Source organism: Anopheles moucheti, chromosome 3 (assembly GCF_943734755.1).
Source record: "Anopheles moucheti chromosome 3, idAnoMoucSN_F20_07, whole genome shotgun sequence".
NCBI lineage: Eukaryota > Metazoa > Arthropoda > Insecta > Diptera > Culicidae > Anopheles > Anopheles moucheti.
This window is the reverse complement of record NC_069141.1, coordinates 6,436,956-6,458,175: the sequence shown is the minus strand read 5'-3', so window position 1 is coordinate 6,458,175 and position 21,220 is coordinate 6,436,956. Positions and strand designations below refer to the sequence as shown.

Genomic DNA, 21,220 nt, shown 5'->3' with positions numbered 1-21,220 from the left:
TGGTCAACAATATGTACAATCGTCGCTGCTTCGACCGACGCGATACTACTCAATACGGAACGATCGGAATCTCGTTCGTTCGACAGGAGATGCATTAAATGAAATCTTTGACTACTTTCGCCAATGACATTTTATTCGACATATGTTTTGTTTCCGTTTTCGAGTGTTTTGTACGTACGTTTAGCTCAAAATGGCGCAAACGATTAAAGAGCAATTATTGCAAGAAAGGGTATGTTTCTGTGTGTACGTATGTGTGATTTTGTGTGTGTGACAGTGAGTGTGTGAGTGTGCGTGTGTGTGAAAGAGTAAGAGCAAATGGAAAAAAAGAACGGAAGCTGTTTTCCGGGACGCATTGCGGGCCAGAGGTTTTCCCACCGACCCACCCCGTCCCGTTCTTCGTTCGAATCCGCCATCTTTTCCAATTGGAATTAAACTGTTTTATCACTTTTCGATTTGCCTTTTGTTTCTAAAATATACAATGTTTGTTTGTTTTTTCTTCTCTCTCTCTTTCTCGCTTTCTTCTAAACTTTATCGCAGCCATCGACCATCATCGGATGATTTCATTTGTTTGTCGCTTTTGTGGTTGTTTGTTTTGTTGGTTTAAATGTAATATTATTTCTTTGTTTACTTAACTAGTTATCGATACGGTTGGCGGGAGTATTTTGTCTTGCTTTTCCCATTTCTTCCCCTTCGCGCTGATCGCTTCCAGTGTGGTGTGTGGATCATGATCGATCCATATTATTTACAAAACACGCGTCAACCACAGCGACATGACCGCAGCGAGTTGCGAGTTGAGTGCGTTGATTCATTTCCATGCCCGGCTGCCAACAGTCTGGCACATATTTTTCAGGAACCATCTGCCATCTATTGGATGTATTCGTTCCACTGGAACAAACCCGAGGAGAAGGAGAATCGTGAGAGCTTTCCCCCCTCAAAAAAAGGTAAATCCTCACAGAAGAAACATAACGTCATATTAATCATGGTGTCTTCGTACCGTATCCTTTGCGGAGCAAAAAGGAACATTTCCTTCTGGCAAGGCAAACAAAACAAACGACCAATCTGATCCGGTTCGAAGGACCCAATAACTTGCATCCCACCAGTTGAATGGTCCAGCAAGCAGTCCCAAATGCTGTAACGCACAGACGCCAGACGGTTTCGTTTCTGTGCCGGTTTAGCCGACTCCAGTTGGCCCATTTTTCATTTTGAGGTTGTTCCCGCCATCTGCCGGGAGGAGGGTTTTTTTTCTTTGCTGTTCTCAAAAGCAATAAGCATGGGCGTTCAAACCAGGACCCCCGAATATTCCTCCATCCAGCCGGGGACCCGCTGGTTCGGAGGGGGACAGCAAAAAAAAAACCTTCAAAAGAATCACTCCACACAAGGAAGAAGGGAACATGAATTTAAAAAAGGGAGAAACTTTTCCACTTCCCGGTCTGTTTTCCCGCTGTGGCGCACATACGCACGCACGGCGAGATGTTCTGTCGATCCATCATTTCAACACAACCGGACGTGGAAGGTTACCGGCTTTTTAAACGATTTAGAACTTCCCGGGTGCCGTTCTGTCTTTTCCGTTTCCTCCCGTCGAAGCTTGGTCAACTTGGTAAGACAAAGTTAGCGGGCTTGTTCCTTGTTCCTAGGCGGGCAACTTGCCGCGTGCCCGAAGGATGTGAAGTTTACCGTCTTTGTATCGGGAAAGTTTTCCATTCCAAGCGCTCCCTACAGAGCCGGTCGGATCAGAAGAATCGGCCCCAGGCAGCAAAAGATCAAAGGCCAAGGGTCAAGGTTTACTGAGGGCTTTACTTTTACTTTTTCGCTTTTTTTGTGGATACGGATAAAATGAGAAACTGATCCGTTGTTGGTGATCCGTACGGATTTGTGTGCGTGTGTGTTGTCGAATACAGCGTTGATAATTAAATGAAATGTTCCTGGGGATACCGAGGGATGCACAATCCGTTCACTTCCAAGGCCGGGCATTGATTGTAGCAGAACCCAAACCCTTCCATGTTCTTTGTCCTCGCCGTTCGGTAAGACGCTCACGCCACACATCTTTTGCTGGATTGGATAGAAGACGCCTTGAAGACGAACATGGTGCTGCTGGAGCCGCTCGACAGTTTGAAATGTGGGCCTTCGGTGTAGCCTTGTTCCGTGTCTGAGTGTAACGTGGCCGACCCTCGGGTGGGTTTTAAACGTTACCCACTGGTTCTTTTGTTTCTGAAAAAAAGAATGGAAGGCAGAGCAGAGAAAGAGCAATCAGAAACGGGACGTTGGAAACTTCACCCGTAACAACTGACGCAACAATGATCGATCGTCGCACCGGAGGGTGAAGCAGTGAGGTTGTGTGGTAGTAACAGTAAATTGCAGTTAATAGGATTGAGGATAGAGTGGAGCGAAGCCGGCACTTTTCTGGTGTAGCGAATCCGTGTCCGATGTCCGGTCGATGCAGCCGATGCGATTGACGGGCTGGAAATTGTATTGATTTACGAAATAGAGTTTGTCCAGCGTTGCAATTTACAAGCGACAGTTCTGAAACTGTATTATGTGGATTGATTGTGGAGTGTAAGCTTTACCTTTCGGGATGTTAGTCAGAGTGTGCTGCGTGGTTTCATACATGCTGCGGAGAAGAAATTTTCATAAAACAATCGGGTATTGATTGGTCTGCGTTTTACGAGGATAAGGTTGTACCTAATTTAATGAAATGTTCCATCTTTTAATACTCTACGGTGGTTCCATTTCCTATAGCACACCACAGCACTCAGGCGCACGGTTACGTTAAAGCGTTTTATACGCGCCAAATGTCATTTGGAAAAGGTTTCCTGCGTTTGGTGAGCAGAATGTTATCCCTTTTCCCGTACCGTCGTGGCCGTCCGAAACTCGATAAAGCAATGTGTCCTTTTGGGGATTTGCTCGAGATCCGACCGACTCCGATGTCCGGTGTAGACGACAGGCCATAAAAATGACGTCCAACATGGAGTTCGTGTCGCAAACACGAACACACCCATAACGAGCAGTGGTCTGTATTTTAATGATAACATTTCCGGGATCGGATGCGAACCAGGACATTTTTTATTTCATTCTCGTGAAGTAGGGGAGTTGTCCTGAGGTTTGATGTTTCGTTTATTTTTTTTTGGGAAAGAAGCATTTTTCTCATGAAGTTTACAGAAATCTTACAGATGGACATGTTGTATGGTGTGGTACCCATACCCATTAGCTATCATCGTAGGCATACGGGGCAACCGATGGGAAAAACATGGGACCCACCAGCACACACGGCACTGACTGTGCCTGTCTTGCTGCTATTTCGGCCCCTTCTTTCACAGTTTATGGTTTTAATCATCTACTTCCTGCCTTCGTGTGTTTGACACACTCACATAATATTTCTTCACCACACGTGGCCACCATAGTTTCACTGGAGTCTCAGGATTGGATTGCTACCTCGAAGGGATGCTCTGAAGCAACAAAAAAAAGAGTGAGTCCGTTTACGGCGAATGGGACAGTTTTATGAAGCGGCTAAAAGTTTCTACAAGTGTTTAATGGTTTCGTTCATTTTTTGGACCAGTTGCGGCTGGGTTGCTTTTCCGTTTCCTTTTTCTTTTTTGGTATACCCACACGAAAGCTCGTTTTTCTCATTAGACTCACGTCAGGATATGGGATTTCATAAAGTGTCGGTTTTATGGATTGGATGTTGGTGCTGTGAGGGCTGAGATTTAGCGCCGTTTTTGCGTCGGTTTTGGAATCGGAGATTTAGTACGACGACACAAAGAACCCGATATTTTTGCGTTGTACATAACAGATGTCAGTGAGACACAAAGGATCACTTAATTAGGGCAGTCAAGTAGTTCATGTTACTGTACCATAAAATGTAAAATCTATCTCCTGTCCACAGAGGACCGGTTCTCTATTTCCACAAAATCAATGCGATATCACGTGGAATACCGAGCGAAACCATCAACCGAATGGAACATTATTTGAATACACTCCGGCGAACGAACTTATTCGAAATTATTCCCATTATCATAACCATTCGCACCAATGTGAACCACTCTGGCGAGGCGTTCACAACACCGAAAACTAACGAACGTGATGTTGCCTTTGGCGTGGTCTTCTAAAGACAATAACGAAAGCACACGAAACCTGCTAATGTTTGTCATTCAAATCCCTTCGGATGTCAATGTCACCGTGTAGGTATGTCCCGCCCCGTTACCACGTGCGATCAAAAGTTGAGCCGGAACATCGTCATTCTGGGAGATAATGGCAGAAGAGGCAACGACGCTCCAAAAATTCGATCAAGCTGTCCTGCTGTCAACCGATCCTTCCGTCTTTAGTCCACTTTCTTTCGTGACATTGAACGGTATTTGAGCTGCTCGACTTGTCGGCCGGTTCCGTATGGTTCCGAGTTTTGTCTTCACTAGAACAACGACATTGCGGCGACCACTCCTCCGCCTTTCGTTGCGCGTCTGATCCGGATCGAATTTCCAACGACACCACGGAACAATTCCAACTTTCTCTTTTTCCACACTCGAATACCAAATGTTCTCCACAAACCAAATGCTTCGCCGTTTAATGTCTTCTATCGGGTGGGTGGCTTCCAGCATGCCGGTTCTTCGCTACTGTTCTTCACTGCACTTCTCCCCGGGTGGATACAACGGATCCAACGGAAAGTCATTGCTGCCACTGATCCCGAGATCCCGGCGAAGGTCTTTGATGCAAATCGAAAACAAACAGTCTGCATAAATTATGCTAATTCAACCCAACACTCCTCCCAACAGCCCGGCCAGTTGGGCGGGTAGGTTTTGTCAACAGAGTGTCCCGGTCAGACAGAGGGAGAAGACATTCTAATGGACCGAACGACGCTCAGCTTGGAACGACGATGGTCCTCGAATGCAACAGATATTTCGACAGTTTCAACGGTTGAGCGTGACGGGGAACGTGTTTGTTTGCCGCAATGGTTGCGAAATTTGACGCTTTTGCAATCTTTTGCTCGGTTTCACCGTATTGATTGGTAGGTAACGATTGTTTCCCAATCGCAATCGGATCAATGAGGACACGGTTCGCTACACCTTTCATGGGCTGGGAACAGGAAACGGCCGGGGAAGGGAGAGGGTGATTAGATACGGGATATAACAGCTAGGCTTGCATAGTACTGTGGAAAAATCAAGCAACATACCGGACAGGACAGCGAAAGCTCTACTACACATCTAAAGCTACATTCTAGTCAGCACGAAGCGGCACATTCACACACGGAACCGATTCCGATTCCGAAATCCGGTTACCTTCTACAAAACAACAACCGCAGCACTTTTGTTTCGTCCGGTTCGGACGCGCGTTCGTCGCTGGATGCGTTACGTCGCCGTTCGTGGCAAAGTTTTCTTCCGCCGAGCTTTATGCCTTCCCGTACCCGTCGTGCCGTATCGATCCGCACGGTTTTGCCGGTTGGAATCCAATTTCCGGTAATTTTGTGCCCTTCCGATTATATTGCACCGTGCTGCTTCTGCTGCTACTGCTGCTACTACTGGAGATTCATAGTATCCACCTCGCATTTCTAACGATCTGATGAGATTCGGTGATGGTAACAGCCTGCCAGCTTTTGATGATGAGTTCCACGCGCGCCACGTAACCCAGGGTCAACTACTACGCCGGCGTCGGTATGATGGTTGGGAATGTCGTTTGATTGGATTTTTGGACGTGGAATTGATCCACTGTGCGGATTGACAAGCTCATCTCGTACCGATTTGTGGGTTTCGCCGAAAGACCTTCTGACATTCGAGAACTCGTTTCGGCTGACGTTCTCGAGGTGGTAGTATTGTAACCGAGTGGTGCACCTTCCAACAGCTCAATACACACAGTAATGGATAGGGTTTTTATTTGTTTGGTACACAAAGCCACACGCACACATACATACAGTCCGCAAATATTACATGGCAAAATCATTACGGTGAGTGATGCGGATGCACCAGATGGTTAGAAAGAGCAAGGTTTACTGTACGGAAGCATTACTCTAGACGAACTTCCCATTGGGAGTATTGAAACTGAAGAAGAACTAAAAATCATGGTGCAAATGTAATGTTCATCTCTATGTTTCTACGCTTCACTTTGGGGTGCCATTTCCTTATATTTTTTTGGCGCACAGTGCCCGAATGCACCCATACACTGCGCTAGGCTTTGGAGAGATAGTAAGCGACAAGAATAAATCTGCAATCACATCATGCTGCGGGAAGGAGAAGAAATAGATAGGTATGAGAAGAAAGAAACAAAGAGACAGACAGAGTGTGTTGGAGAGGCGTTCGAATGGAAGGCAGCATAGAGCGGTACGTGTGGACAAACTATGCAATCGGTACATTAATCGACACATTCTCCCAGCAGGATGCTACTTCGAAAGCGTTCAAGCTCAAGTTACGAGAAGTGGCTACGGTGAGTTAGTGAAGGTATCAAACGACATCAAACGTCTATTGTAGAGAAGGACAGGGCAAAAATCACTTACCCATCTTGGGCAGTATGACGTCCTTCGTTATGGTTCGATTGGCGTTCATCCGCCGGATCGCTTGGTCCATGCTGCCCGTGCTTGGTGCGTTGGAGGAAGGAAGTTTACCGGAACCGGTATTACAGACACCTGGGCCCGCTTGACCTGAAACAGATTGTGGAGTCCACGAAAAACAGTTCAGAAGAGAATGGGTCTACGCTTTGGGTGTTGAGTCCCCAATTTCTAGTAAAGCAGCATCAAGATAGGTATCTCTGGACATAGTCTGGGGGTGTGTGCGGATGGCCGAAGAGCGCTGTGCGATTGGTTGTACGTACTTGTGTTACAATTACCTGGCAGCCGGGGTGGCCTCGACAGCTCCACCGGACAGACGCGTCGCCTTCGCTTCGGCAACTTCGCTCGTGCCTGCGTGTGCGAGTAGTACATCGTGAAGTTGCTCACGATGACGGGCACGGGCAGGGCGATCGTCAACACACCGGCCAGCGCACACAGCGCACCGACGAACATGCCGATGTACGTTTTGGGCGTCATATCGCCGTACCCGACGGTGGTCATCGTGACCAGCGCCCACCACAGCCCGAGCGGGATGCTGTTGAAGTCGTTGTGCGGATTGATCTGGATCCGTTCGGCGTAGTACACGAGGCTGGCGAATATCACGATGCCAAGCACGAGGAAAAACACCAGCAGCGTGAGCTCCTTGGCCGACGCCCGGAAGGTTTGGATTAGAATCTTCAGCCCGGACGAGTGGCGCGTCAGCTTGAACAGCCGCATGATACGGATGATGGAGAAGAACTCGAGGATGTCCGCGTTCTCGAGGTGCGATGCGAACCGCTGCAGTATCAGATCGATGAAGAAACTGAGTGTCGCGATGTAGTCGATGATATTTACAGATGACGTAATGAACCTTAGCTTACTTGGCGACGATATAAAGCGTACCTGGGAGGGGCAGAGATCAGAAGTATTAGTTGTGTGAAAATAGTAGAAGAAAGATTAGAAAGTTTGAACTGAAATGGATGAAGAGTACCGTCGTCAGGATACGAAGAAGGCGTAGCAGGATTGTCTTAGACATCCAGCTTTTCGTAGATCGTTAGTTAGAAAAAGTTCTCCTCTGGAGCTCTTCGAAATCTGGATTTTTAACAGTCATTGCTGTTTAGAAAACTCAAGTAGCTAATTCAGTGAGCTAATTCTTATTCGAATATGCTTATTTTCGATTGTATGCTAGTTTCTTAAGTGTGTTAACTCTAATCAGGGCTCCAATCTGGCAAGAATATTCAATTGTAGATCACGGTACTAATTTAGCGCTTTCAGGGAGAGACAGAGAGAGGGCTACAGTCATCCGTTGACAGACGCCATATAAGACAAACTACGTTTCGTCGTTTGCTAAAATATATTAGCTGTAAAAGTAAATAAGAAAAGATTCCACAGGACACACGAAGATACTGGAAAAAAACTTAAATCCTTCACGATCACAATCACATGTTAGTCAACTGTGAAACGAGAGAAGAAATTACCATTATTTCGAACGTAAACCATGCGTTACACACGCATTCGATGTAGAAGAACGCAATGTGCGCGTTCGTTTGCGTTTTGTCCAGCACCCAGGACGTGTTCTGGTTCGCCGTCTTGACCGTGATGTTGCGTATGTAGGGGACGCGCATGTCCGGGTGGGTTTTCAGGCAGAATGATATGATCGACACGCAGATGAAAAACACTGATATGATACCGATTATCTGTAAACAAAAGGAAAGCGAAAGAGCAAACGAGTGATCAGTGAGTCAGTTGGGGGGGCTACCAACCGTAGCGGTATAGTCTTAAGCTCCTTTCCCATTATAATAATCATAAGCCGTTACTGGCCGTTTGACCACCGTAACCGTCATCAATCTCCTCGAGGGTTCAACCGAGCGGGTTGGTCGAGAACGAGTGCGATTCCTTAATTTGCATTTAACCATAAAACACAGCGTTTCTCTGTTTCAGCTTGACCTCTTCGTGGACGTCTGGCACGTCGCACGCTGCGGGTCATCCAGAAGGACGATCAAAGATATCGCTTGTACCAGACAGGCAAACAGAGCTCTCTGGGTTATAGCTCCGGGGCTTGTTTGCAATCTATTCCAACTGACCAGTAGTCATTCCTTGGTCAAACCCGGACAATCGCCCGCTCCATGATTGGCTTTTGCTCCCACCCCGAAATGGATGCACCAACAAACCTATAAATCACATCGGAATTACTTGCCCTTCATAAACCGAAACGACCCAAGGACGTTTTGTGGTTTTGCAATACCGACGCAAAAAAAGGATGCAATACGTAATCGTCACATCGGTTTACGTCTGCCCGGGTTGCTCGAAATGGCCCCGAGCATCAGTCGGGGTGTGCATCATTGATTGGCCGCGTACACGAAGGGCACGAAGGGAAACCCAATCGACTGGTTGATTGACAGATTTGTTTACTGAAGACCTTTTCCACCGACCAGGCTTACCAGCCGCACCACTATCCTCGGTGTTCAATCAAGAACCAGATTTGTGTGTGTGTGTTCGTTACGTTCGAAGGCCACATCATTTTCTCACCCATCACGTGGGCATCAAGAAAATGCAAAACAAGAAAAATGAATATCAAACACACTCGTCACCCAAGCAAAAATGCGAACACCGAGGCACAAAAGCCTTGGCGGGAGGAAAAACAAAATGGACCCACTCGGCTCAGTGGTAAAAGTTTTCCAAATGGGTGGGGTCGAGTTTTCCACTCGATGGAAAAGTTATAAATTACAGATTCAGTGAGATGTTTTCTTATGCAGTTTTTTTTTTGGTTGGCTCTGTTTGCGCACTCTTGCAACAGCTTAACGAAACGTTTTGCCGAAGCGTTTTCAGTGCCCAGGGAGTGAGATGTTTAATGAAGTTGAATTAGTTTATTGACGCATCGAGGGCTGAGTTGAGATTGGATTATTAATGAATGGAGAGACCGAGAGAGCGCCCGGGTGGGAAAAACTTCCTTCACTCTACAGCGTAAAAGTAATAGTTTCGATCATGGTAAATGATGTTAAGAAAATGGCTTTTCCCTCCCATCCGTTTCGTGCTGTTTGGCTTTAAGTAAAAGTTTGTCTGAATATGATCGATTTATCACTCAAGCACGCTCTGCCAGCCAGTGGTCTCCTGTTGCCGGACATTTGAATGAAAGATGTTGCATGATGTTGGATGGACTTACCTTGGCAGCGTTGGAACTGTACGGCTCGTCGAACAGTGACCAGATCTGTGGCTTCAGGTGCTGCCACCAGCTCACCTTGCCCTTATTGTAAGCGTCTTCGAAACCGAACTTTTTCGCGACCTCCTCGTCGGTCGGTTTTTCCGTATCTAAATCTAATCTATCTAAAACAGCCAACGTTTCTTGTGTGTTCCGATGCTATATTTGTGAGTGTGTGTGCGGGAAGAAAAAAAAAGAGAAGAAAACAGTGAATTAGAAACGAACTTTCCCCTGTCGACGGTGCCATGGATGGGGGTGCATATATTTTTATTGATGGCATTTTAATAGGAAAACCTATGCGATAACCCGTGGGAAATGGACGTCCGCGAAGGTGTGGGGTTTAGGAATGAATGATAAAAATTAATGATCATCGGGGGTTTTTGCTTTCAACTCAATCCAATCGAATATTTACAACCAACCAGCAATCGAAGCTTGGTTCCCAATCGCATCCGGACTGGAGATGATTTGTTTCGTTTTATGTAACCGATAACGGGGTTGAAGGTTGAGAGTCCAACGGGGCCCTTACCCAAAATGTTCATTAATCATACAGCCGTTGAAGAACTCGAACTTCCGTGGATGGGGTGGTTCAAATGTTTATCAACGAAGCTCGAATTTAAATGTCCCATTTCACCTCCCGAGTGCCTCCCGCATCGGGCACGTTTGGTTGTTTATCGCTAAAGGTCGATGCCGCAACCAGCTCGAAGGACGTGAAAAACTAATCAATGGAACCACAATGGTACCCGACATAAAAGATTCCCCTTTTCTTAAATTCCCCCCAGGTTTATGATAACCCAGAACTTTTGTATAGCCCTTGAAACGAAAGGATTTGGACGAAAGTTCTACTAAATCCCACTCTGATTCGGGAGTCCCCCGTATGGATGGGCCATTTTGCCGTTCGTAAATCAAACGGATTGTTAAGGATAAGCGAGATAAGCAACGGGGGCGATGAGGGGTGAGAGAAAGAATGGAGTAAGGGAGGAAAATAGAATGCAAAAGTAAACACAATCGGGCGCAATTCATTAATCATTTTTGGAAACAAACTTCCGAGTCTTTCATGTTTGCCGTGCGATGGAGACGCCTGGTGTTTTTCGAGCGCAGGGGTTTTGGGAGAGGAATTGTTTGTTGTTTGTTTTTTTTTGCATTGTCTGTCCCGTGGATGTGCTGATTAAGCTGATTTCAAGGTCACCGGAGAAAGAAATGAGCAAATTAAGGCAGCAATGGTGGAAATTTACTTGTTTCATGTCAGTTTTAATTCTTAACAAGACTCAATTCGCATCGAACGTTTTGCTGTACAGAATTGAATTTATGGCCCTTTTGGAGGTCACATTGAAGGTAGAGCACCCGCTGTCGTTCATAAATATTGTAATGTTACTGTCGAACGCCGATAGCTTGATAAGAGAACCGATATTCTTTTTGTACTGCTGCCCGCACATAAACAGAAGCAACGGAACACCGTTTTCGTGTCGTTCCCACAGACCCTTGTTCGGCGTGAAAATGGCCATCATTATTAGATTAGAGTGACACCTTCAAGGTCCCGTCGGTGTCCATTACCGGTACACGCATAAACCCGACGTCTGCATTACAACCTTGGCATCGCAAAAGAAAAAAAAACGAAAGCCCCATAGACCACGGCCCTTATCTTTCGCTTTCAGCACCAACAATCCTTTTCGCTCGATAACGGGATGGCTTCTTTTTACACGCTTGTTGTTGTCATCGCCTGTTTCTGTGTGTGGTTGTGTGTTTGCAATTTTGTATCATTTTGTTCACCTCGGCTACACACTGCCGCAACCAAAGACGGTACTTAACAAAAGGGCGTGCGTTGAAAGTCGTCAAAAACCAGTACATGGTTAGTATCTAAAATGGCAACCGGGAAACAACCCCGGACGTGGGACAGCGAGCTCTTCTCAGCTTCGGTCGCTGCGAAAAACGCTTCACAAGCCCACGAGCAGGGCCGAAAAGTGAAAGTCAACCCGATGACAGCGGCATGACATTGCGAAACATTTTTCGACGCAAGGACAGTTTAATGCCGGCACGCAATCCACCCCATGGTCGGTGAAACACGGGGAAAGCTCCGTTCCGTTCGGGTGTCTTTCGACACTCCGGCGAAAAAGGGGTGTTTCAGTTCCTTGGAAGATTGTTCACTCACTCACCAGGTTTCAGTTCAGATGAGTGGTTTCCGGTTCGACTTATTCAATGGCTGGTTAAGCGAAGGAAAACGCCAGAAGAAAACAAAACCTCACACAAAAGCTGCGGGAAAGCAGCAGCTCACAACAAAGGGAGCAAACGAAAACTGCCGATAAAAATCATCTTCGGAGCTTTCTTTTTTTTGGAAAGTGATTTGGATTTTCGTTTCGTTAAATGGACGGTTTGATGGTTTACCGATGCCACCCATCCCTGGGAGAGCTTAATGTTATTTTGTTGGGGTGGATTTTTTTTTTTGGGTTGTTGTCTCACGCTTTTCTTTACTGTCAAATGTCATTTTATGCTTTTCACAGTGGGTAGGTTGATGTGGATATGTTTTAGGGTTTTCATACGCAAGAAGAATGACAATGAGGTTTCATGTGAGTGTTTCTGGTGAGAGTGTTTTTATTCGGTTCCAAACGGCGAATATAAGCGAAATATTTACTCCCAATTTTGTTTCTAACGCATGAATTTTTGTCTTGTGATGACGTATTTTTGGCAACGTTTATTAATTTTGTCCGTAGGTCATGATTTTTTATGCAATAAAATTTAACAGTGTTATTAGGTTCTACATTGAATTGATTGAGGTCGAAAACTTGTAGAGTTATATGTAATGGAATAACTAAAAGCAAAAGTCCAGGTAGCGCTTGAGGTGTATTTAATACTACAAGAAAATAAACTGAAAGGATAGACAAACGGTGACTACAACCACTCTTATGTGCCCAATATGCTCTTAATGTCAAATGGTCTTAATGATTTATTAATACACCAACGTCAATAGTATGCTGGATACAAACGTGAATAATATTACACAAAAGCTCTTGATAAAATGAGAGAATAGAACAGAAATGCAAAATCCAAGAGCACTAAAACTACAGTTTACAGCAATACGGCCAGGCCGTTCCAGAGTAAATAAATAAAATAAAAAACTACAGTTTACTTTTCATCGGCACAGAGACAATTTTAATTACATTTAAAAGGCTTTGTAAAAATAAAATTCTAACAACAAACATAACGCCTGCTATAAATCAACACTCACCTGTGTGTACGTCATCCAGCAGCATGGCTCTACCTGATTGGAGTCAAGTCCCCAGAAGGAAAGTTCTTCCTCGAACAGCGGCCCGCAGACATCCGTCGGATAGTGCAGTTTTCCCGTGCTGTAGCGAGAAAGAAAAACCCGGTACACGATGTTATGAGTAGTTGGCAAACGAGCAGAATATAAACACCGAGCACACGATGAATGATGGGAACGTAACTCTTGCGATGACGAAAAAGAAACATTACCAAACACACAATGATCGCGGGGTGCTTGCCGTTTATTTTCCTTTCGATGTGAGGAAAAAGTAGAGCGGCGAGGGCATGCATTATTACCGTCCCTATGTTTGTGTTACACTTTTTTAGTTCGCCTTTTTTGTTTTTTTTCCTCCGGGCACAAAATTCAACATGTGTTTGGGTAGCTCGATAGTGGCTTGAATAGGTACAGGGCCACGAGAGTTGACAAAATGCTGACAAATTTGTCAAGTGACAAAATCAGCTTGTCAACTGCGAAAAACCACTATACCGTTGCCGCGCAGACAATTGTTTTCAGATTTGTGATATCAGAAGAGCATGTTTTTCAAGAGGTGACACCTGCAGCGTGGAATAAATTTGCCCATCACTATTGCATTGCATACTATCAAACCCGTCAGAGCGATCGCAAGTGTAAGGAAGATAGATGAAACACAAAGCATCCCTCATCTCGCTCAAACTTTCCGTCGGTTGGTACGAAATTCCAAACAAACCAGCTGTTTTCAGATTTCCGATACCAGGAAAGCATCCACGGAAGAGGTAGCACCTATACAGCAATTTTGGTCGAAAACCGCCGAAAGGTATGCAATGTTTAAACACTAACTTTCCCGTTGGTTCAGTTAGATTTCTTCGAAAACTACCAGTTTCCGAATGTATAGTACCAAGAGAGCATCCACGGAAGAGGTAGCTCCTGGTACTGCGCCGAAAGGTATGCAATGTTTATACACTAACTTTGCAACCAACTTGCAATGCAATGCGCCGTGAGGTATGCAATGTTTAAACACTAACTATCCATATAACCAGCTGTTTTCAGATTTCCAATACCAGGAGAGCATGTCTCTCAAGAGGTGACCCTCAGACACTCAGGCACTCAGTCACTCAGTCACTCATGAGTGCCGGTCACTCATGAGTGCCAGTCACTCATGAGTGCCAGTCACTCATGAGTGCCGGTCACTCATGAGTGCCGGACACTCATGAGTGCCGGTCACTCATGAGTGCCGGTCACTCATGAGTGCCGGTCACTCATGAGTGACTGGCACTCATGAGTGACTGAGTGACTGAGTGCCTGAGTGTCTGAGGGTCACCTCTTGAGAGACATGCTCTCCTGGTATCGGAAATCTGAAAACAGCTGGTTTGTATGGAAAGTTAGTGTTTAAACATTGCATACCTCACGGCGCATTGCATTGCAAGTTGGTTGCAAAGTTAGTGTATAAACATTGCATACCTTACGGCGCAGTACCAGGAGTTACCTCTTCCGTGGATGCTCTCTTGGTACTATACATTCGGAAACTGGTAGTTTTTTGAAGAAATTTTGCGGCGGTTTTGAGCAAAATTGCTGTACAAGGTGCTACCTCTTCCGTGGATGCTCTCTTGGTATCGGAAATCTGAAAACAGCTTTTTTGTACGGCATTTCGTACCAGCCGACGAAAAGTTTGAGCGAGATGAGGGATGCTTTTCGTTTCATACATCTTCCTTACACTAGCGATCTTTCTCACGGGTTTGAAAGTATGCAATGCAATAGTGATGGGTAAATTTAAGAGATTTGAGGAATAATGATAAAATATAAGTTATAGTTCATTCAAAAATCAAGCTTACGTACTTTATATGTAAAATAAAATATAATTTTTGAATAAAAATAATATTAACATAATGCCTTAATTAGCAAGCGGTACAAAATTTTGTCAGCATTTTATCGTGGATTTTCTACAAAATGAAGTTTGACAAAAGCTCCGTTTTGACAAATTTGTCAGCATTTTGTCAGCTCTCGTGGCCCTGCACCTCATGGCAACACACTCGCGCGAGTGACACTGTACATGTTTACCTTTATTTTACCAAACATCTACACCCCCAAACATCTAACTAACCATGAGTAGTAGTAGTAGCAATCGTAGTGGATGGTGTGCTTATGTATGGTGCTGGGATAGGAATCCCATTGGCCCGTTGCAACAATCAGGGGTAAAGTGAAGCATATGAAAATAATCATGCCTAAAATAACAATAGCGTAGACAATGGAAAGCCGACCTGCTACCGAGTTCTCGCACACACACACACACATGTCAAATGCTGTTCTCCCTACATGATGATGGTGATTATGATAATCATGATGTTGAGCGCCATTGAATAGCGCATATCTGATCTGAATCTTATTTGACGATAGGTTAGTCCACCCGGGGAAAGCCAACCAGTACTTGGCACTGCCATAATGGTAATGAATGAAAGGAAATTGTTGCGCGGGAAATAATAAAGCGAACCATTTAAAGTGAAACAGAAACAAAAAAATAAATAAAAGAGAAAGTTCATGCTTTTCTTGTAATGCGTAACAAAACAGGGCGAAAACGAAACTGTTGCAAACGATCTGCAGTTGCTTGTTAGCTCCATATTTTGAAAACTTTGCTCATTGAGGCTACTTCGTTGCGTTCTTTGCAGCGAAGAAGTGGCCCTGCCTCGTAATGAAACTGTTCAACTTAAAAGTGGGCTGAAACGATAGTGAGTTTCTTTTCTTTTGTGATAAGAAGCGTCGGTGCTTTGGTTGCCTACAAAGCACCAAAAAAGCAGCGGAAAATGAGAGGAAAACAGAACGTGGAAAAACAAATAACAACGCATTGTTGAGCGAAGAAAATTGGCAAACGTGCCGTATCGTGGGAAAATGGTCCGCAGTCATAATGCGCACGATGTAGTTGTTTGTAGAATGTATGTTCCGGGGATGAAATCAAGTTTTTTTGGCTAGCAAAATGCGTTTATTTGAGGGTGTTTCAACAAAAAAAGGTCAGGAACATTTTGTAAGGATTTATTTGTATGGGGTTTTTAAGCTTTTGAATTTGAATAGAGAATTTCCACGAGTTTCGTTTCTGTTATAATTTTGTCAAATAAACATTGCATTAAATTTATTTAATTTAATTTAAGTTTTGCTCATGTTTTCGCTGTCCTTATTTTGAATTTAAATTATCGTTCATATTGAATTTCCATTTTATTGGTATGGCCTACTTTTACGTTCCATCGTTCCATCGACCTTTATGCTTGCGAAGTAAAGCAAAAGCTGCATGCATTTTCATTCAAATGCAAATATGATACGCTCATCGGTAGCGGTCAATACGTTACGTCACTGCACTCAGATGCGATCCAAATATCCCCCGCGCAGAATGTCCCCGTGATGGCTTGCTTAATGGACCTGCTTGACTTTTTTTCTTGTGGAAAGCACTCGACAGGAATTTTCAATGAGCGGTTTTTACAAAAAAGCGGTGACGATTCAGAAGAAAATGTTAACAAAAAGCGAACCAAAGAACATGGATCGAAAGGGCATGATAGCTGGAATGTGACCACGAAGCGGCGCATCGGCATTGCGTGACGACTGTTTGGAATGGCCAAAGAGCCTGCTAGCTTGTCCGGCGGCCGGGTTTGGTTTGGATGAATTAAATCACGTTCGTGTGTAAAATTTATTCCCATTTTCCGTTCGGTTTCCACTTACAGAGCCTCGTATGCCAACCGGCCCGGGGTATTGATTCGGGAAGGCGGCCTAGCGTAACTTTTCCTGGGATGAAGCCGTCCCACTGTGCTCGATAAACTTTTGCCCTCCAACATGTTTTTCCACGACCCCGTTCCGCTGGGGGCGGTAAAGTGCCCCCACGTACAGAAGGGTGTGGTTTTGTGCAATCGACAGATGGAAAGCGTGTCACTGCCAGCCGCAATGGGTGTTTCATAGCCCGGTACTTTGCCTTCAACAAGCACCGGTCCGATTCCGGGTCTAACCCAGCATTATGCAGTTGGAAGGAAAAACGGTTTAATTAAAAGTTCGCTTCGACATTCTTCGGTGGTCGGTTTCTTTAATTACTCACCGGGTTTTGCGAGCACGCCACCGTTAGCGTGGAGCGCGCGTGACACGGAACGGCATTCAAGACGTTTACACCGGATCCCTTTAAAGGTTCGACCGACGGTGCCGACCGGCAGATGTCGGGCACGATTAAGAAGTTTTTCTGCCCGTTTCTTTGGGTGCACTTAAGTTGCCGCACAAGGATTGGAACTTTTGCTGTTTGTTGGGGTTTGAATAAAAGTGCATTAAGAACCCTTGCGAGAGGAAATTAAGCCGGGTTGCCTGCAGATCACGGGCAGGTTGGTATGCACCAGTTCGAAGAAGGTTCCACTGGCGTTCGAGCTTTATTTTAATAAAAAAGTTTTAGCTCCTAATTTTCTATTGCTTCACTATAAGCGATTTGCTGTTGGGCAAGGCTTTGGATTACAAAACCGTAGAAGTTGGTGATAAGTAAGATTGATAATGGTTGCTGTAAGAGTGATAGTTTGTAAGTGGTACCCAGCAGAAAGTGTAACAGAGCCTTGAAACTTCCAAACAAAGCTTTTCCTCCGTGAAAACGGGGGTGGCTTTCAGGTTGATTAAAATGCGGAACAAGGTGTGTGTTGAATAATAATTTCAAAGGGCTGAGCAAATGCTGGATGTGATGTAACGCAATACTTTAAGCAACATTTTGCTCAAACTGTCTTAATTTATCTTTAATATTTCTTCTTGATACGTTGAACCCTTTCTATTATTAGCACAAGGCAGATACGTTTAAAACAATATCTCACAACCTGCGGTCGATAAATGAGCGAAAAGTTATCGCGAAAAGTTACTAGCCGTAGCGTAAAACTTTCGCCCATTGTATGCACCATGGCCCAGCTTTGGTGCTATGATTTGTGGACGTATGCAGGTCATTGGTACCTAGCGTTTACCCTAGCTGGTTGCCGATGCTTCATTACGCGTCACAGTTTGGTGGGAGTCGAGAACGAGTGTAAGGATTTCCATCCGCAAAGTTTCCTTCTCGCAGCACACAATAAAGCGCAACGGCAACAGTATTTTACAAATTGGCAGCAGCTTGAGGGCAATATTGAATTCGGAATGAAATACTTCCATGCCATGTTTCTCATTTGTATTCCGTCCGGGCAACAGGGAGCCCTTGCGTTTGTTCCGTTTTGGCAGATGAACGAATGGGAAAGCCAAGGATTCAATGGTTGACTTGAGAAAGCCACTTAGATGGGGTCTTATTGAAAAGTTCGGTACTGCCGAAACCGATTTGAGCCGAGGTTCCGGTGGTGGTTTTGACGGAGCGAAGGGAATGAAAATTAAGATACAAAAGATGTCAGTTCACTGGAAAGTAGCAAACCGTTGCTAAAGAATGAGGCTGCGTTGGTGTAGGCCGGGAATAAGAAATGTGACGTAATTGTAAGAAACTTAAGTGGATGGCAGGGTGAATAGGATGTACAGTCGAATTAGGGATCTATTCAGTTAAAGCATGAATAAAAAATGTGTAAACTTCAGTTTAAAAAAATTGTACAATAAATTCTTCTTATTTGGGGCCGTGACCAGGATGCAGAAGGTCTCTCTGGAAATGGTCATCACAACTGCAGGTTTCTATCATTATTCGTAAGTACATTATTATCATTATGGCATTCAGTTACTGTCCAAGTGAGATTTCAATCTAGATAAATAAATAGCTCCAATAGCTAAAAGATTCAAAAGTCTGTCAAACGGTGAACGACTATAATCGTGAGGACTAGTGCTGTACTCTGTGCTTGGTAGTCGAATGGCGTAATGTGCATGATAATATTTATTATGATTGAAATTGCACCGCCGCATGTTCATAAAGATGAACCTTTATTGCGATTTAAAAAGCAAAATAGCCCAAAAAACACCCCCGCTGTAGGGTACCTACCGATAGTAGTTGAGTACTTGCGCAAACACCCCCGGGTGCCGATCGAAGAAGTACTCGTTCAGGACGGGATCGTAGTTGCCCAGTGCCTCCGTCAGTCTCGAGAGCCTTGTGGCCGGGATCTTCTTGAGCGTCGCCTTGTACGTCTCGTGCCGTATACCGCCAACGTTCAGAACCACCCGGTTCTCTGAGTCCATGTTATTCATAAGATTCATTTCCCGGGGTTTTGGGGTACCCGCGCGCGTTTGTTTATACTATCCTATCCACCGCTTGCGGAAACTGTTTGCTTATCCAGATTGCGATCGCTCTTTGAAGAGTTTTTCGCAAAACTTCGTGTCCCGGAAAGGTGGGTGCCTTCCGGTAAGGGTGCCTGGTGATGGTGGTGGACGCAGCTAGCGGATTGGCCAGTCCACTTCACCATGCAAATATTGGCGAACGGGGCGCTTGTTGCTTGCTGTGTGGAGGTGCTGCTCGGTTGTGCTCGTTGTGCCCGTCGTTGCGTGGACGTGAGTTTATTTCTATCTGCAGCATATTAAGCCCTTGGAAAGCCGTGCGGTGACCGACCATCGAACGTCGCCGGTGTCGTCACGTAGGCATACGGCTGTGGGCCAACGACGCGGCCAGCGACGAAGACGTCGTGAAACTAGATCCGTGTGTAGCCGGTGGTTCGGTGGTCCTCTGCCCAGCTGTGGTCGTCTTGATTTGCGTGTAGCGACACGATGTTATCACGTTCAAGACGTTTAATGTTTTTTTTCGGGGGTTGTCGCGATTGTTTTGCTTTCTGTCTCGACCCGTTGTGCTTATTAGCCTGGTCGAGATTATCTTCTTCGTCACCTAATTCCAGGCTCGTGTTGGGGTGTGTTCGGGTGGCGTCTTCATGAATGCGCCGTGTCTTCTATCCGTCCGCAGATAGCGGATGCTGCCCGTCGGATGTCCGAGCGTGGGACATTTAATTTTTCCAGTAATTAATCATCAGCTGCTAAGGCGAGTGTGGCGTGGTAGACGATCATCCAGCTCGCTTCACTGTCTCATCCTGGGCTTAGCGCAGCGCCAGCGGGCTTCGTGATTGGTAAGCAACGACACATCGTTTACTACGCGTTAGCCGGCGATACTGGTGGCCAATGGCGGCGAACAGCGGCACGGGAACGGATCGGATCGTCCTACTTTCATCCTATGGCTGGCACGTGGAAACGCATCGTTGTCCGCCACGATGTGCAGCTACGAGAGCTGATACTGTCGCCACAGCTTATACCATGTATTACGACTCAGCATGACGCGCTTGTCACAGGCGTACCCGTCCTCGGTGACTCTGGAAAAGCGGGGGAAAAAAAAAACAAACAGCAGCAGATGAGCGGGGTGGAAAAATGATTATGTAGCAGATAAATGTTGCACGCCAGATTAATGCGTCGCAAATGGTGTGGGATTAATGTTTGCGACGAATTGAATTACTGGCCACACTGCGAGCAGGAAGAACCTTCAATCCCGGTCAGAAACGTAGGTCAGGATAGTAGTGAATGAAGCAGCCCTAACATCAGGATATCAGTTGCATAAATGCATTTAATTTGAAAAAAAAGGGAAGGAAGCTCAGTAGTATAAATGCTGTATCGTTTGCTCGCGCAGAGACACACAGTGACGTGAGATTCCTCATTAATTATACCGTAAAACATGAGCTTCAATTAATGCACGGCAAATCGGGTTTGTTGCTGTTTGAGCCTCTCGTGACATTGGGACAACCGACCAAGTTTTGAGGATAAAATGATTCATTGCCTTCGAAAGTGCCCTTCCCAGATGGTGATTGAAAATTAAACACAACATAACCTACACGTGCGCCCCAAAACCGATGCGTGCACTTAATGAGATTAAATAATTGAATGCACCAAATGACCGGCCTTCATTAAGTAATTAATAATCAATGCTTATCGTGTCAACACGTGTCATGAGCATATGCACTAAAGCATACGGTGGGGGGAAAAGAACCGAGAGGAAAAAGCATCTGCTCTTGTGGACGCTCTGGTTGACCAACTTTCGGCAACAGGCAGACAGGTTGTGTGGCCATAGGAAATCATTGATGCGTGCTGGGACTTAATGGTGAACGTTTTAAAAACAAATCGAATTGAAAGAGCTTTTTGTGATCGATTCGATAATTCGATCGACTATTTTTTTTGTAATTTAATTCTTAACTGGTTTAAATTTTCATTCCCAATAAAAGTATGCAATTTTGCAAACAGAATACATTTCTCATAGTTTCTCTTAAGGTTTGTTTATCACAGATTTAGCTTATTGTAACGTAAATTAAGGTTTTTACATGTCTAAGATGCGAATAATCTAAATTCATCATGTGCCCCTATG

At 45.1% G+C, this 21,220-nt stretch overlaps 1 protein-coding gene across 2 annotated transcripts; it reads right to left on the bottom strand.

Annotated features, from left to right (window-relative positions):
• Positions 1–2,179: 2,179 nt before the first annotated feature.
• LOC128302164 (potassium voltage-gated channel protein Shaw-like) lies at positions 2,180–19,086 on the bottom strand. Of its 2 annotated transcripts, none has more exons than XM_053038914.1 (7): positions 18,875–19,086; positions 12,925–13,042; positions 9,669–9,863; positions 7,984–8,202; positions 6,790–7,408; positions 6,476–6,619; positions 2,180–2,208 (listed from the first exon to the last, which is right to left on the bottom strand). In XM_053038914.1, the coding sequence occupies exons 1-7, from the start codon at positions 19,084–19,086 to the stop codon at positions 2,180–2,182; spliced, it is 1,536 nt and encodes a 511-aa protein (XP_052894874.1). The 2 variants fall into 2 exon arrangements, with proteins under 2 accessions (XP_052894874.1, XP_052894875.1); XM_053038915.1 differs by having other exon boundaries at positions 6,805–7,408.
• Positions 19,087–21,220: the final 2,134 nt, after the last annotated feature.

Bases quoted from the DNA above. Each gene is read 5' to 3' on its own strand.
- LOC128302164 (XM_053038914.1), bottom strand. From the start codon at position 19,086: ATGAATCTTATGAATAACATGGACTCAGAGAACCGGGTGGTTCTGAAC. The intron at 13,043-18,874 runs GTAGGTACCCTA...TTCTCGCTACAG, and splicing joins CAAGTACTCAACTACTATCG to CACGGGAAAACTGCACTATC. The intron at 2,209-6,475 runs GTAAGTGATTTT...TCTTTTTTTCAG, and splicing joins CGTCATACTGCCCAAGATGG to AAACAAAAGAACCAGTGGGT.